Source organism: Aristolochia californica, unplaced genomic scaffold (genome assembly GCF_029961685.1).
Source record: "Aristolochia californica isolate CCGP_79_NKW_82.1479 unplaced genomic scaffold, dmAriCali1.0.hap1 SCAF_9, whole genome shotgun sequence".
Taxonomy (NCBI): Eukaryota; Viridiplantae; Streptophyta; class Magnoliopsida; order Piperales; family Aristolochiaceae; genus Aristolochia; species Aristolochia californica.
In genome coordinates, this window is record NW_027182290.1 from 23,061,298 (window position 1) to 23,078,580 (window position 17,283).

The 17,283-nt window shown below is 36.2% G+C and overlaps 1 protein-coding gene across 1 annotated transcript; it reads right to left on the bottom strand.

Annotated features, from left to right (window-relative positions):
* Positions 1-10,491: 10,491 nt before the first annotated feature.
* LOC137941836 (uncharacterized) lies at positions 10,492-16,934 on the bottom strand. The gene is made up of 7 exons (XM_068787431.1): positions 16,692-16,934; positions 16,227-16,545; positions 15,894-16,105; positions 12,190-12,469; positions 12,025-12,110; positions 11,836-11,927; positions 10,492-11,326 (listed from the first exon to the last, which is right to left on the bottom strand). Exons 2-7 carry the CDS (start codon positions 16,527-16,529, stop codon positions 11,079-11,081), a joined length of 1,221 nt encoding a protein of 406 aa, XP_068643532.1. The 5' UTR covers positions 16,530-16,545; positions 16,692-16,934; the 3' UTR covers positions 10,492-11,078.
* Positions 16,935-17,283: the final 349 nt, after the last annotated feature.

A 17,283-nucleotide genomic window follows, 5' to 3' on the forward strand; every position in this document is an offset into this window, starting at 1 on the left:
GTGAGATGATAGTAGCTATCAATTTTGTAGCCAAAGCTATGCTTGGAGTGGCCAAGAACACCCTGGTCGTTGTTGGAAAATGGGTAGACCTTGAATATTTAGTAGCTCTAACAGATGATTTTAATGTAATTCATGGAACGGATTTTCTTTTTAAGAACAAGGCTTATGCCCTACATGGGAATGGTAGGGATTACGGATGAAACATGAGTGAAGATGTGTTAGAAGATGAGCTCAAGCCAGACGTCCAAGAGGTGGCATATTGGTAAATAAGAAGACTTCTCATAAAGATGGCATGAAGATATAATTACTTGTCTATGTATGTCTCTTCTCTTTTAATGTTGTAGCCCTAAGGGCATTGTAAAAACTATAAATAGAGGCTCTTGGCTATGAGATAGAGCATTAAGTTCTCTCCTCACTTCTCAATCTTGTCCAAACTCTTTTCTCCCTTCTCTTGGAATATGATCTATAAACTCTATCTCCTTTCTATCTTCTTCTTTTTTTCCTCTCCTTCTTTTGCTTCTCTTCCTCTTTGGCTCGAGATCAATATGAAGGAGTCCTAAATTCTACATGGTATCTAAGATAAGGATTTAGAACTCCCACATTGAAGTGAGGCTTAAGTACCTTGGCAGGATTCATGCAAAGGTGCACTTGAAAGAAGATATTTAACCATGGAAAGATAAGTGATTTCTGGTTATTATTTTCCATACATTCATACTATGTAATGTGCCCTTAATCTCTATATTACATCAAGAAACAAATGGATTTCATATGAGAAGTTGTGAAAGCTAATACCTGGTGTTTAAAGAATATTATGACCTTCATCTTCTTGCACTCAAATATTGCACGTTTAATCAAGATCGATTGCCTACGCGGTTACGAAGACCTATTGATTATGAAATTGATGATTATATAATGGAAGGATGATATGAGACTTTCATGAGACTTAGCTTGATTTCTCATTAATCAAGACCAGCAGTTTACTTAATATTTTTGGAAATAATCAAGTTATTTTATGATTTATGGTACTCAGATCTTCTGGTGCTACTGGCTATAACTTCATCATTGGAGTGCTCTACAGAGAAGGTGGTGCAGCGGGTATCTTTGAATTGTTTCACTAGATTGAAAAATTAGATTCTGAGAAACTTGGTTTGTTGTATAATGTTGCTATTAGTTTTTTATGTAAGAAATGTTGTCATTATGCGGCTTCTGATGTTTACTTTGTAATGAGGAGAAGAGGCATACTTGTGCTTGGTGGTTTTTCTGTCATAGGTGCCATGGAAGCTGCACTTGCATTTTTTTTATCATGGAATTATTCTCGAGGCAATTAATGTGCTTGATGGTATGCTGAAATAAAGGTGGAGTACTAGAATCCTATGTTAAGGAGTTTGATGTTTTGGGGAAGAGTAGATTTAGCAAATCAGGTTTTTGACAACAAGCTTGTTAGAGATTTAGTGTCGTGTAATTCCATGATTATGGGTTATGCAAGGGGCGTGAATTGGACTGAAACATTTGATGTTGTTTTGGGTACAACCATGGTTGATGCCTATGGCAAGAGTTCGGCTATTGAAGCCTCCAATTTGATATTTTAGCTCCATGAAGAAAACAAATACAACTACCTGGAATGCACTAATTTCTGAATATAATCTAAATGGCTTCGCATGTAAGTGGATTGATCTTTTCCTTGAAATGCTTTAAAAAAATGTGGTGCCAAATTTTGTGCCCTCAATGAGTGTGGATGTTGGAGCTTTAGACTTAGATGGAAGAATTCGGGAGAAGAGACAGGAGGAAGCTGGTGGTTTTGCAGCACTTGGGTTCTTCCACAATTTTTTTTGTGCTGTTGTTGTGGCACTGCAACAACCAGAGCTGACACCAATGGCACTGTTGTAACCAGTGCTGCCAGCCAGCCAAGCAAACAATGCTGTTGTGGCAGTCTAGAATATGTTGCTGCTAGACAGCTAAGGACACAGTGTTGTTGTGGCAGTGCAAAAAAGTTTGCTACTACCCAGACATAAACCACTGCTGAAAACAATGATTTTTATGCTTAGCAGTTTAATTTTTTTTGGAAATGGTGGAGAATATACTGTGGAAAATAAATTTTTATATTGTGGATAGAAAACAAATTAAATTCTGGACAGTCTCATGGACAGCACTGCTGTTGGGCTCTACACAAAGATCATCCTAGTGAGGCCATATAGAGCTCTTGCCAGAAAAGAAGTGGGAAACTATGGATCCCAGTTTTGTAACTATATTTGGCCTTCTTTCTGTATGTTCACTATTAAGAAAGGTGCAAATGGGTCGATTAGTACAGCATGCTGGCCAATGTGAGGCACTTAGACTGGCTCCAACGAATGCAAATTGTGATTGTCGGGTGGCTGTTCTCAGTACAACAGGGTATGCACCTAACAAGCCACTTGAAGCAGCACATGAGTTCTTCACCAAATTTTTTTGTGTTGTTGTTGTGGCACTGCAGAAACCAATGCCGACAACAGTGGCACTGCTGAAAACAATGATGCCAAACAGCCAAGAAAACTGAGCTATTGTGACAGGGCACAAAACAGTACTGCACCACATTTTTCAACATTATATACCAGTTCTGCTGTTCGGTGGTGGTGGTGTTGTTGCAATGAAGAAAGGTGCCAAACATCAGAACATGCAACATGAGAGAGGTTTTTGAGGCAGCTGAGCAGAACTCCTCAACTTCAGCGGCTTATTCATTATCTTCAACAAAGGGAGTTGTTGGTCATCGCCTTGGGGCAGCTGGGACAGTTGAAGCAATCCTTGTTGTCCTTTTGACAACAATAGCGATGCCATACATGGAAAGGACTACCAACTTCCACGCTGCTGCTACAACAATTCCCCAGAGCGCATTACTTGCTCTTTGTGAGTCCTTTCAGCAGATTTTCAGCAATGTTGTTGCTGTCAACACAGGCATACACCATATTGGTCTGCGGCTGCAACAAAGACTTCAATAGCGGAAGTATGTTGTTGTTTGTGCGAACTTCATCAAGTATGGAAGCTTTGAGCATGATTTTATTAAGTTAAGCCTCTTGCATGTGAATGACTCCATCGTAATGGATAGTAAGGGATCCATAGGTGAAGTTGCTGGTATTGCAACACAGGGGTTATGCACAACTTCACTAGAACTATTTGATACAATGGAAACTCATGCCATTGGACTAGATGAGGTCACTTACCTACGTCTGTTCAGTGCTTACACTGAAGGTAATTTAGTCAAGAATGCTAAGCACTTTGCTGAACATGGACTGGGTCCAAAGACTGATGTTACTGGGGACATGTTGCATTTTGCCAATGAGGCAACCGTTAGTGCAGATCACACAAGGGTTGTTCATATCTAAGCAGAAGTTGCCAGTTTGGAGCAGGTGATATTTCAACTTGTTGTTCAGTTGTTTATCCGTATTGGGGTATGCTACAGCAAGTCATGCTGCCAAAGTTGGCAAAAAAAAAAAAATTTCTTCTCTGGTAAGATGATCCAGTTTTGTCGTCCAGAGAACTAACACAAATACCGTAGATGGTACTTGAGAATAGGTGGAGACGTCAGCATGGGCAAGCAGACCCTACCTTCGAGCTTGTGGACAATCTCTTTCTCCCAAGGGGTATAATGTTATGAATGTAATAACATTATTAAGAGTCTAATTTATTATTTTTCTTTAATTTAATTTATTTTATTTTATTTCAATTAAAGAATTAATAGGTCACAAGGGCATTTTTGTAATATTTTATCTACAAGGGTATTTTTATAATATTTTTTCTTAAACCTTGTAAGGGTGAACCCTATTTAAGGGGTAAGAGTAATGAGAAAAAGCAAGTATTGATTTAGAGTAAACAAGGGTTTTGAGCTCTCCTCAACGAGCTCAGGGGTGTACATTCTCCTCAAAGAACCTAGGGTTTTCAAGTGTCCCTTCGGCTTGATTTTTGTCTTTCTCTTATTCCTCCCTACGAAACACCGTGTTAGATCTAGGACCGTAACACGGACTGCCACTGTATATAAGAGAAATTCTATGCTGACATATTATCTCTCAAACATATCTCCTCACAAGAACAAGTTGCAGACATTCTCACAAAACCAGTCACTCAAAAATTTTGTCCACCATTTGCAAAAAGTTGGGCATCTACAATGTTTTCTCACCCCCAGCTTGAGGGGGAGTGTTAGAAGGTGGGACCAAAGGTGGAACCAAGCCATCATGCCCACACGACCAATAGAGGTGGCATGAGGTGTAACGTGGTGGAAGATATGTAATCTTCCTTGATTGATGAGGTGGAAGATTTTTAATATTCCTTTATTGATGTAATTTTGTCTTCACTTGATTGATATAAGTTATCTTCATTGATTGATGTAATTAGGGATCCTAATTGATTGAGGAGTTTCCCTAAATATGTAATGGAAAAATTATAAATAGGGGTCTTGTTTGAAGGGCTTCAATTAAGCTCTACTCTTCTCAATTCGTGAAAGAATCACTCTCCTAGCTTAATGTCTCTCTCTCTCTCTTTTCTCTTTTCTTCTCCTCCCTCTTCCCTCTCTTCTCTCTCTCTCATCTTGCTCGAGATTCCAAGCATAGGGTCTTAAATTCAACAGATAACAAGGAACCTTGTTGAACACTGGGACCAGCCACGTACCCATGTTGACGATGCTTCCTATCATAAGTAGCTGAAGGAAGATACATTGATTATAAGTTAGTTGATAAATAGCTTGAAAATATTTGAATACAACTAAGGATATCTTGGATACAAGTTTTCAATTATATTCTACACTTGATAGTCTTCAAAGAGGTTAAGATATATTTCAAGAGATGTGTAGGGCAAAGCATGAAGGAAATATTTATGAATATTTTGCCTGGTTCCAAGGTCTACTTCAAGAATGGATAGTTGCTTAGCCATACTCACCTGATTTTAAGAGCAGGTATGGAAGAGTCTTACATGACTTTCACAACAAGGAGTCTGACATAACCAAAATAAATATAGTGGGGTTTAAGAAGAGTGACATGGAAGGAGATCTCATAGAAGATTCTTAGTTAAACATGCATTAGTTATGTTAATCTTCTAATTATGTTCAATTATTTTAGGACTTATCTTTTAGTGTTTCTGGGACAAGGGTAGTTTAATTGTAATTGGATTCTACTTCCTCTATTATAAATAGTGGCTCATTGTGTTAAAATTACAACAAGTTAGTAAAGTATTTCTCCTTTCCAAAAATTCTACAAGGTATTAGAGTGGGTTTTGTGAGTTGACTCGGTCAACCCACAAAGATAATATGATTCTTTTCTGACTTATCATCTCTTAAAGTTTAGGTTCGTATTCTACCTTTTCCTTTCTTTCATGTCCTTGTACCTATTGTTTCCTTAGAATTATCACCTCCATAATAGAAATTTTATATTGCAAATTATATAGTGATGGAACGATCTTTGAGTCTACAATCCAACTGATAATGAAATTTTCAAATCAGAGTTTTCTACAAAGAGAAATCGATATTTGAAATAGCAAAGGCCAAACATTAAGAGAGTTTCTAGTAGCAGAAAGCTTCAAATTTTGAGGTATTATATGCTCTAAAAATGAGACTTTACATGGATAAATAATATTTAAAAATAAATATCTTTATGTCTATTTTCTAACTCACCAAACCAATTCTCAATCCGAGTTTTCTAGCTAGAAATATCAATATCGGAAGAGTCAATTGTCCGAAAAAAAAAGAAAGAGTACTCATTCGGCCAAAGTCTAGTCCAAAATCTATCAAACTCTTTCTCTCAAAAGAAGTATATTTTATGAAAAAATATTATACAAATAAATTATACCAAATTCTAGTTTCAAAAGGATCAACTTTCATATCAATATGATATGTGGAAGGAGATTTCTCATTGAAGTCAACAAGGGTTATGCTATAAAACAAAGTAAATCAAGTAGTCATAAAAGAATTATAGAACATAGCTTTTTATATCAAAATAGATATCAAATTAAATCTCTTTGAGTCTAATTTCTTTATGAACAATTTTTTTGTGATTCTAAGCTATATTTTGAAATATATGGATATCAGAAGCACCAAAGGTTAGCTCACCCTAAAATATCTCCTTTTTCCATTTTTTTTCTCCTATTATCTCTCCATGCATTGAAGTGAATTGGGTTTTCTTTTCTCCTAGAATCCTAGATTTTTAGCCGAATTTCTCTTCTAATCAAAGAGTTTTGGTCAAACTTAATCACTCCATGATGTGCTCATTTAAGGTAGGTAATATCCTTGTTTGATATTTTTTTCAACTTTTGCATTTTTATTACCTGGACGTGTATCTTTTGCATCATCAACTCCAAAAAATTGTGGTCACCCCCAAAAGTCATACTTGTCAAAAATTTTAAGTTATTATAGTTCTACCTTTATAGTCTCACCTAGTTTTTCAAAAAAAAAAAAAAGGCAATTCTAAATTCATTTAAAAGTATGATTGTTGCATAGTTGCCTCCTTCTGATTAATGTTGTCTTCCTCTAGGTAGTATTTATTTAGTTTATCATCTTGTGTTTTCATCACTTCAGCAATACCTAGACCCAAACCTAAAAAGTATAGGAGTGTGCCCAACATCCAACTCGAGTCAAGTCCTTTGCTCTTCACCCAAAATTTGATTTGTATTTGAGTTGTCCTTCAAAAGTGAGTAGTCTATTTGTTGTGCCTAAAGTTGGGTTATTTTTCTGCCTTTGAAATTGAGCAAGGTGTGTTTCAAACTATGACCATTTTGACGGGTGTATGGATCTTTATTGTAGGCTATGACTGATTTTCTTGTCCCATATTGTGTTTTGTCCAAGCTATCTATGTGTTTTTTATCCCTAGCTTGAGGGGCAAAAGTACAAGAAAGAGATATGTTATTCTACATGTTGTGGTCATTTTTATGTGACCAAAACGTTCAAGAAAGGGGGATAACAAAAAATAAAAATTTCATCTATGAAGAATTTTTTTTTCAAAAAAAAATTTGAAGACCAAGACTCTTTTTTCAATTCAAACCGAAGTTATAAACTACAACTTTATGGGCAATGTTGAAGAGTAGGTATGGAAGAATCTTACATGACTCTTACAGTAAAAAGTCTCATAGAGCCAGAAATAATATGGCAGAGTCTGAGAAGAGTCACACAGAAGGAGTTCTCATAGAAGAGTCTCAATTAAAGTTGTTTTAGTTATGTTAGTCTTCTATTTATGTTCAGTTGTTTAATTATTCTTGGACTTATCTTTTAGTGCTTAACTTTGGGTGTAGAGACAAGGGTAGTTTAATTGTAATTTGATTTAAATTTTTTCCTCTATTATAAATAAAGGCTCATTTTACTCAATTTATGTTGGAAGATGTAATTCAAGCATAGTGGCAATGATGTAAAATCTCTTCCATTCTTGTCCATTTCCTTCCTTCTTAGGATAAAGGGCATTGATGTAATTTTGACACTTTTATTATTATAAATAGATATTAAGGGGGAGGATTAGGCACATCACTTACAACCCTAATCCTCTTTCCCTCTTTCTCAAACCCTATCAAATAGTCGTCCACTTTCTCTCCTTCTCTTTCTCTTCTTCTTTTCTTTTTTCTCTTCTTTTTCCTCTTCAGTTTCTTCCTTACCTAGCCTGGTTATTTCACGTTAATCATCATGGGATCCTAAATCCAACATGGTATCAGAGTTGTGGGTTTAGGATCCCGAGGTTAAGTTGCTAATAAATCAAGTTTTTCATCAACCTTCTCGGTGGAGCTTTGTTGTTGAATAAGGATTAAAATTGAGCATCTCATGCTCATGTAAAAGATAAATTTCTTCTTTATTTTTTCCCTTTGAGGTGATTACTGATCTTTGTCTCCGAAAGAAGAATTGTGACTAAGCATGATTTGTCCTAGATTGAATGAAAAGTAAGTATTATTCTATCTTATGTATTAGCATAAGACTGCTAGTTTCAGTTTCTTCAATTCCATGCAAGCTTTGATAAATGAGCAAATTTATGTTTGATATTGTTGTGTGGCCTTATAAAATCATTTTTGTAGATCAAGCCTTTCTATCTTCTTGTTGTAACTGTGGTGTTTTATGATCAAAGGCATGAACTTTCTAAAAAACTGATTGTTCATTGCTACTTTCTTATTCTTTCTTCATTGAACTCATTGATGGATTCTTGAATTGCCGCAAGGAAAAAAAATTGGAAAGGAATTTGTTGTGTTTTGTCACATTGAAGGTTTTCTATATTGGATTATACTCTAGGATTTTTTAGCTAAATTATTCAAGAGAAAATAAGGAAGTCAAAGGTTGTGATCTTTAATACAAGTTGGCACATATGATCTAGAAGGAAAGTTTCCTTATTTTGAAAAAATTCTGATTTTATCCAAAATCTCTTGAGATTTGATTTGATTTTAAGATTCTTTATTGATTAATGAAGATATGAAATCTATTTTTGATGATATGGGTAAGCACGTGGAGTAATTAGCCTATTGATTAAGTGCACGATTGATGTTGTTTACAAGTTAAGCTCGATTTGATTTATCTTGCCTCAGTTTGACGTCCTTTTATCCCCCTTAGGTTGATATCATGCATATAAGTGTTGGTTATTTATTAGTTGATGGTCAAGGATTATATGGCGGGTAAAAGTGACTAGCTTAAGATCACTATTATACCCTTAAGAGGGTTATAAAACTATTTGAGTTGGTCTCAATCAGTTAAGAAGTTCCTTATCACTCAAGACCTCTTAGGATACTTAACCAAACCAGTTCCACCCATCAATGAGGAAGATAGCTCTTACACTAAATGGCTCAAGGATGACACTCGTTATCATTTGGCTAATAAATAGTATGGAAGAGCATGTGGCAAATAACATTGTGTACTTTTGAACGGTGCCAAATTATACTCTAGTACCAAAAACTTGTAAAAGTAATGATGACTTTCAAACTATGTTCAATACAAAACAAAGGGGAGTATTTGCATGAGCATTTGGCCAGTTTAGAGGACTTATATTCAGGAGTGAAAAATTGTTAAACCTCATTTGACTGATATCTCAGTTCAAGAAAAAACAAAAGGTGTCATTGCAACTTGCCTCATTTGAGTGAATTGCTCTCCTTTCTTCTTCACGCTCTGCAAGTGCCACATATAGTTGTTTTTTTGAAAAGTACTTTTCCATTCATATCTGAGAGTGCTCGAAATGCTTCTTCAAGATTTGTTGTTAACATAAGCTTAGCACAAGGAGCGGCGAGTGCTGAGATTAAATGCATACTACTGCCTAAATATATGGCAAGTGGGTTGCTTTGGTTTTAACTTTAGAGACTATAGTGAATTATTTCGAATTTTTACAACGAGAAACTACTCCGTGATAGACAAGACGTTCATTGCGAAGATTTTCGGAAGCCATGAAAATTAACCAACAGCAGAAACATCGCATGAGAAGGCAGCAACTTCTCATGCAAACTTCAATTCACCCGTCAAAATGCCATGATCATTTTCTTCCTCCACCCGTCAATGGCAAGCTTCGCTTCACTGGTTGTTCTTCTGTTTGTCTCGTGGGGGTCTTACTGCCAACTTTGGTTTCCGCAGTCATCATCAACTACGGCTAGGTAAGCGAGCAATCTACCCTCGTCGGAAAATGTAGTGACGCTTCTCCGATGGATCAAAGTGAAGAAGGTGAAGCTTTACGACTGCGACCCTCGTATTCATCGTGGGCCTGGCAAACCAGTCTCTAGATAAAGCCGTTGCTTGGGTCACTTTGGTGTTTGAAGGCTCAGATGATCTTCCCTCACATGTCAAGAGTCGGTTTACTGGCACATGATTTTGGGTATGTCGCCATCGAACTCATAGAACTTTATACCATGTTGAATTTCTACAAAATGATGGTTTACAAAAGATTCTTTTTCCCCAGTAAATTCCAAAATTAGCTGGGAAAGATGTACTTCTTCAAGTGAATTTTGGAAATTTGTTGGAAAAAGTATTTCACACGAGCAAAAAAATTTCTTCTCACTTTCTTCATCTTGATTCTTTTCCAGCTTCCACTCATCCATAAACTTTCAACGGGAATAAAGAAAGGCAAAAATTTCATCCCAGTATCCCTTAATAATGTGTGGGTGACGAAAATTGACAATTCTCAACCAAATTAGAACAATTTATTTGAGCTTAGAATAACCCTGTGTGATAGCCAGGTAGCCAAGAAAGGAGATCCTAAAATAACGAAGCCTAACCAAAGCCTCAGCACATCAACAAGCGATAGAGTCTTGCCATATCTTATTCTATATTTCCGTTGTTATTGGCACGTTGAATCTTACACTTTGCCTATATGACTTCAAGCGCACATTAATCCTAGAACACTACAACGTTTTCTCTTCTTTTTCAATTTTTCTAATTTCACAAGTGAGAGATAAAATAAGATATAAATATCATGTGACCAAACAGATTTAAAAAACACTCAAAAACAGACACTACAACAGAAACATATTAGTACATCTTAAGACAGACATTTCGAGCAACTACGGAATTTGAATCTAACAAATAATACAGGCAGACAGCACAATTATCTAAGTTGTTGAATTAATATATCAGAAATATCTTAAGACAAACATTTCAAACACCTTCGGAATTGAATCTACAAATACAACGGGTAGACAGCACAATTAATCTAACTATAGCTCTCTACAGCAGCATTAGTACGTGTTTTTTTTTTTTTCTTCTCCTCCCTATGATACAATTTACTCTAAACACAAACAGAAGCTGAAACAGGGGCTACAATCAAATTTTGCCCTAATTTTTGTGATCAAAATTCCCTATAGAGTTAGACGTTAAGGCAACATACTGAACGGACATACACTTTAAAGAGTTTCTTGACACTTTCTGATAAGGAGGCAGGTCTAGGGTCATTTGTCTGCATGAGTTTTCTTTGTTTTTTTTTTTTTTTTTTTCCCTTGATGGATGTGTTTTGTGGTTTTATTGCTCTTTTTTCTTTTCCCAAATGTTCACAGTGACATGTCTGATGTGGCTGAGAAGTTCCCTCATCACCGTAACTTACATCACAGCATCCACGAGCAATGGGAGATTCTGTCCACTCCAAAACAAGTAAAATGTAGCAAATAAGATAATTCTCTTAACTTCACCTGCCACATGTGCCATGTGAAACAAAGAACTGGAAATCAGGATGGTTCACATGAAGCAGTCTCATCCAATTGTCAGCCGCCTGCAAGAGGGAGCTAGCCAATTGTCTCTCAGATCCTCCGTGTGGGGTCCACATGGAGCCCTTGAACTTGTAGGAAGCTAGACCAAAACTGGGCAGTGATACCTTCGGAACACCATCAATCCCCTCAGGATAAGTCATAACAGAACCTTGTCCACTGCCACCACCTAAAAGAATCAAGAAACTCATCAATAACCAGAGCACCCTCAGGTCATAGAAACAGGATAAATATAACAGTAATTTCAGCAAACATAACCAATAAACCAGAAGAATAGACACATGGGAAGACTAATACGAAGCAATCTTATTGAAAAAGCAGTCGCAGTTTATATGCAAGAGAAATTTGAGACTCCCTAAAACCATTTCATGTAAAAGTTTGGTGCATATAATAAAAACATATGGCTCTCTTAATTTATCAAAGAATTATGTAATATAAAGAAGTTGTTTGAAGATGAAGAGTGAAACATAAAGAACAGTGATCTCTGTAAAAGGGCAGTTGATATTCAAGTGAAAGAAGGAAATACTTCAGACCTTGCAGTGCTTGTGACTTCATGAAAATTGAGTTGTAAGGTTGTGGTGGACAATCAAAACTCTTATAAAAAAATCAGCATATTGAGTAAGACTACGGTCAGACAGAAAATGAAAACACAGAGAGAGAGAGAGAAACACGACTCACTTCTCATTGGAGTAGAAAGAGAATGGAAAGTCAAAAAACATGCATCCAAATCTCTGAGGGTTGGTCCAGTTGGTATCCGATATATTGGATACCTGCAACCAAAAAACATGAGATTTAGGGATCACATGCACCTGTTTAACCAAAAAAAAAAAAAAACAAATTTAGACTGAATCAACAATTAGATCTTACCATGCAACAGATATCCAACTGGCCGACAATAAATCGCAACTTCTCAATGCCTTTAGTTCAGGACAGCGAGAAGAGAGATCTGAAATCTGCAGTGCAAAAAAGTCTCAGAAAAACAGTTAAACTGTTAACAAGGACTATGGAACAAAGATCATAACGAAAACTCGCCTTATCAGCCAAGGGTTCACGACTGTATGGCTGGTCCCTTTCGAAATATTCAAACAACAGTTGTCCTTGAGAATTGCCCAATTCCCCATCATCACTGGAGAAATCTTCTTGGGGACTAACTAGACACTTTTTTCTTAAATCGAGTCTGTCCATTCTTTGTGTAGCCTCACTTATCATGTACTGCCTGTTCCATTGCAAGTTCCTTTCAAGTTCAGAATCACTGCTACCATCAGAACTTGTATCTCTGTAGTAATCACCATCACTATCCTCACCAGCCCTCCTATTGTGCAAGGCAAAGATCCAATCATAAGAAGACCCAACAACCATAGAACTAATCTGATATAATTGATAAAACAAGGAACTCTTTTACAAGCACGACTAATAGTCAGAAATGTGATAAGCCCAAAAGAAAAGGGGGATAAGTAGGTTCTGTCAGCTATAGTTTCCAGCCAAATGGGGTGCTACAACAGTGAGAAATGACTTCCAATACAGGAAAAAGAACAAATACTAACAACCACCCCCTCAAACTGAAAAACTAACATAGATGATAGAAGAGTACTAGGTGTAATGAGCCTGTGAGCATTCAACATTTTAAAGAAGAAAAAAATAAGAAAAAACGAACCAACACCACAGATATGTGCATCTTATTTGAAATTGCTTTAACATAATAACTACACCATATTTCAAAAAAATTAATAATAACTATATTTTCTGAAAATTAGGAAAAATCATATATTTATCTTATTTTTTGTAGTTGCTAATATTATTGAACACCAATCTAGTCATACAAAAATTATAATGTTCCCTAAATGCAGATAAAGACAAATTGTGGTTAATTCTCCCTAGATAGCTAATTGTGTTAAACGTTATCTTACTATGATCTTACTTCTTTTGCCTTGTGATTATAAGTGATAGCAAATTATATGGCATGCATCAAAATATTTACACCCTTGGAGAAGTGAAAATCATGAATCCCCCTGTCTTTCTCCCTATAGCCTACACTTTTCCCACTTTTAGACTGATTCAACCCCAATAAGGTCGAAATACTCTTCAGAATTTCTTCTTCAAAATGTCAACTAAAAAGGCCAAGTAGCAAATTTAAGATGGGAGGTGGAAAACAGGTAAAGAAATGACCTCAGCTATCTTATAGCATAGAGCAAAGACACAAAGAAAGAAACAATTATCTATTACAACACTCAAACTCTCCAAAAACATAGTGGCAAGAAAAAGCTAAGCAGTAACATACTCAGTTAAAGAAATTGTTCCGCTTCTCCTTGTAATCAAAATAATCCACAAACATTTAAGCCAATCCAGATGTGTAACACACAATATGTGACATAGTTACTGTAATTTTTTTGTCTTTTTTATTTTATTGAAAGCTTTGCAATGTATATCAAAGTCAATAGTCAATAGTACATAGCCTCAAATAAAACAAAATTTGACCAACTCAACTAGCAAGTGTATTTTGTTTACCTGGAATACTTCCTAAATTCTTGGTTCCTAAATAATTACTTCATTAGGATGGTCCAGTCTTTCAAATAATTATGTCTGTTAAGAAAAAGACAAAGTCACATTTAACATTTTATTCATAACCTGTTCCGCAAAGGCACAAAGATTGGAAGTTGAATGACGGTAGATAAGTTAATATGAGAACATAAAAAATAATATGATATAATATCTTAGAGGAGATTTTTAGATCCTCCGTCACACAAGTATTTCTATTAAAGATACTTGGACAGTTAAATGTTTCCCTAGATATTAATGCAAAGTAAGTTGAAGCCAAAAAATAAACATATAATCTATACATATTATGGAAGGGCAAATTAAAGGAACTCATCAACTAACAAATCATTTTATTTTTCTTGAAAAAGAACTAAGAAACCAATTCAATGACAACACAATTTTACTGAAGCCAAAAGATTAGTATATTAACACTTTAAAATAAAATAAGCAGATTAAATGAATTAAATGCAAAAATCAACTTAATGATGTCACCTTTCTACGATATCTGCAAAACCCTTAACCAAAGATAATAAAAGATGAAAAAACAAACATATTGAAATCACAATGAGAACTATCTAGCAAATAATTAACAAGTTTAGAAACTTCTCACTAAATGACAAGTTGAATTGACATTCTTCAACCAACCACAGCTAATGTTTAGGCCATGTATTAAAGATAAGACAAAGACATCTTTCTTCAGTGGCAAAATAATGAACATTATTAAAAGTTAAAAAAAACTAAAAACACCAATTGACATAAATAGTTAAAAAAAAAACCCTCTTACAAACACAAATAATCCACAACCAAAGAAGCACCTCCACTTCAACTGCTCCAAATAATAATAACAATAAGAATAATAATAATAATAATAATAATAGTAATTATTATTATTATTATTTTATAACAATAAACTACAAAAACAACATACTTAAAGTACTCAGATCCCAGTCACATTATAAACAAGAAATAGTTTCCAGTCAATGATCTTTCAGTAAGCTCTTCCCATGAAACTTCAAACACAGTGATGCATGCACATTGCATGTACCAGTATTTGTCTATTTCTATAATGTCAAATAATGATGATCAAACAGAAAGGAATACAGGCTAATGTATGAAGTCCAACCAACCAAACAAGAATGGTATAAAGATGCAATGGATCAATGAGTGGTAGTTGCAACAATAAATCTTCTGAAGGTATTTAAGATGAAATAGTGCTAGGTTTAAAACCAGAGAACCAAATGCCTTATTCAGGTTAAAGCTACACAATACACAACAAAAATATTTGATACAGGACAAGTAATTCAGTTGTATTTTAACATAGGACACACTTCAGAGAGCACAAAGTTTCACAACTAGAAACATTTAGCCTGCTCAACATATTTCCCCAGCCAACCAACCTGATAACTAAGAGTCAGGGAATTCTTTCTTAAAAAAAAAAAAAAAAAAAAAAAAAGACACCCTTGTTAAGCAATCACACTTGGCACAACTAATTCATAACACCATCTACCTCCCCATAGCATTCGCTATGTATCTTACAAATTCCCAGCCAGAAAGTGTATTAGTAAAATGTGTAAATTCCAATTTAGTCAATGATAAGATGTTACATCCGGATGGACAGCTCTTCAAGCAACTATAACTGCTAAACTTAAGCAGCTGCCTTAAGTTCTAAGTAGTTTCAGTGTCCTCGTTGCTTAAGGAACAAATGTATTCCAAACTTGAAGATTGGTCAACGTGGAAACTCAATTTCAAGATCTTGGTAAAAATGTACTGGACAAGAATATTCTTTGTTCTTGTCGAAAGGTTTGCAACTCAAGTTGGATACTGTGACATGGCAAGTCAATAAATTATACCTACACTACAAAGCGACAAATAGAGGCAGAATTGTGGATGTCATAATTCTACAATATTTTGAAAACATGACTGAACCAAAAATCACACCAAAAGAGCAATCCCTATGGAAGTCAACACAAAAGGTGCTTGATAACCACATGGGCAAGTAGACTGGGCCACATCATGATATCAACTTATAAAGATCAAACCATAAAAAATAAGACAAGATAGAACGGCAGGTATCTAAATGGATGAGGCAGTACACTAAGGAATTCCAGATCAAGAACAAAAAACACTGCTTTATGGACTGCCGATGAAGCATATTTATGTGGAAGAAAATAAAAATTATAAAAATTCGCAAACATTAATACCTTGATTTGTTAGAAGCTCTGAAAGACTCGCCATACAATTGAATAGCCGATAGGTATGGGACATAGTATTGAACAACTGAATCACTTCCATTCAGAATCAAAGGCACTCCGGCTCCATATGCGCTCCACTCTTTGAAAGAATCCCAAAGGTCGCCAAGTGTAAAATATGGTTGGAACTCAATGTCACACGTTCTTAACCCCTTCATTCTAGTCTATCAAAGCGAAATTTTGGAGAAATTAAAATTAATAGTAGAACTTCCCGAGAACGAGAACCACTGAGACATCAGGAGAGAGAGAGAGAGAGAGAGAGAGAGAGAGAGAGAGAGGGAAAACCTTAGAGAGATACTGGGCTGGCACGAAAGGAGTCGTAGACTCCAAAAACCGATCGAGATTACTGCAAGGCGACCTCGTAGGGCTGGAAGACGGAACCGCTGGCTCTTCAGAAGCTATCCGACTCTCCGGTTCCGAAGTATCCAAATCCACCGGTTTCCCTTTGGCCGACAAAGCCGGAACGAAGCGTCCATTGCTTCGATTCCTCTGCAACTGATGCTGCTGATTTTTGCGGGCTTTAACCGGATTGTAAAATCGATCATCTCCGTGCGCAGCACGACCCAACTGCAAACGCGTCCCGAACATCTCCGCAGCCGAAAACCTAATTTCGACGCGAATCGGGAATTTTGAAACAAAAAGAATCTCGATCACACCGAAACTACTCAACGGTACGCCACAAGTATATCGAAAAGCCCTAATCAAGAAACTGAAACTAAAAAGGATCAGAAATCAAGGATCGGAACAAACTCTAGCCCCGAGGTGCAGAAAACCACAGATCGGCACCGGAGTTCAAATCGCCTGAGCAGAGCGACACGTGGCGGATGATGGATGGCAGGCAAAGGAGGATGGTGTCAAATTGAAATTTCTTGTGCCAGAACAAGGGGAACGAGAGAGAGAGAGAGAGAGAGAGAGAGAGAGAAGCAGACAAGTGGTAGAGTCGAATAAATGCGAGAGAGAGAGAGAGAGACAGAGAGGCAGGCTTTGGGCTCCCTGATTATTTAAACAAAGAATGAAAGAAGTAATCCTTGTGGAAAGTGTAGGTAATAGGCAAACGTGTGCTTCTGCAGCGAGGCCTGGTCATATTCCGTGGATTTATAAAGATAATATTGTGTTTAATTAACATCATCTTTACGCTTCACGTGTAGCGACTAGATCAACCACCTTGGTGCGTAAGTGAACACGAAAGTCGGAAAATTCCGGATGGCCCAACCTCATCTCTTCGTGCAGACACTTGAGGAATCCGGAAAAGACGAGAGCACCCTTCTTCGTGAAAGGACGGATTCCTGGCCGGCGTTGGAAAAGCAAAACCAAGTTAACCAATCTGACGGAACCGCTCCAA

What these genes read in the sequence shown, in the direction of transcription:
- LOC137941836 (XM_068787431.1), bottom strand. Translation starts at nt 16,529, where the DNA reads ATGTTCGGGACGCGTTTGCAGTTGGGTCGTGCTGCGCACGGAGATGAT. An exon ending in AGAGCTTCTAACAAATCAAG is followed by an intron (nt 12,470 to 15,893) that starts GTATTAATGTTT and finishes CTTGCACAATAG; the next exon opens with GAGGGCTGGTGAGGATAGTG. An exon ending in GTGAACCCTTGGCTGATAAG is followed by an intron (nt 12,111 to 12,189) that starts GCGAGTTTTCGT and finishes TTTGCACTGCAG; the next exon opens with ATTTCAGATCTCTCTTCTCG.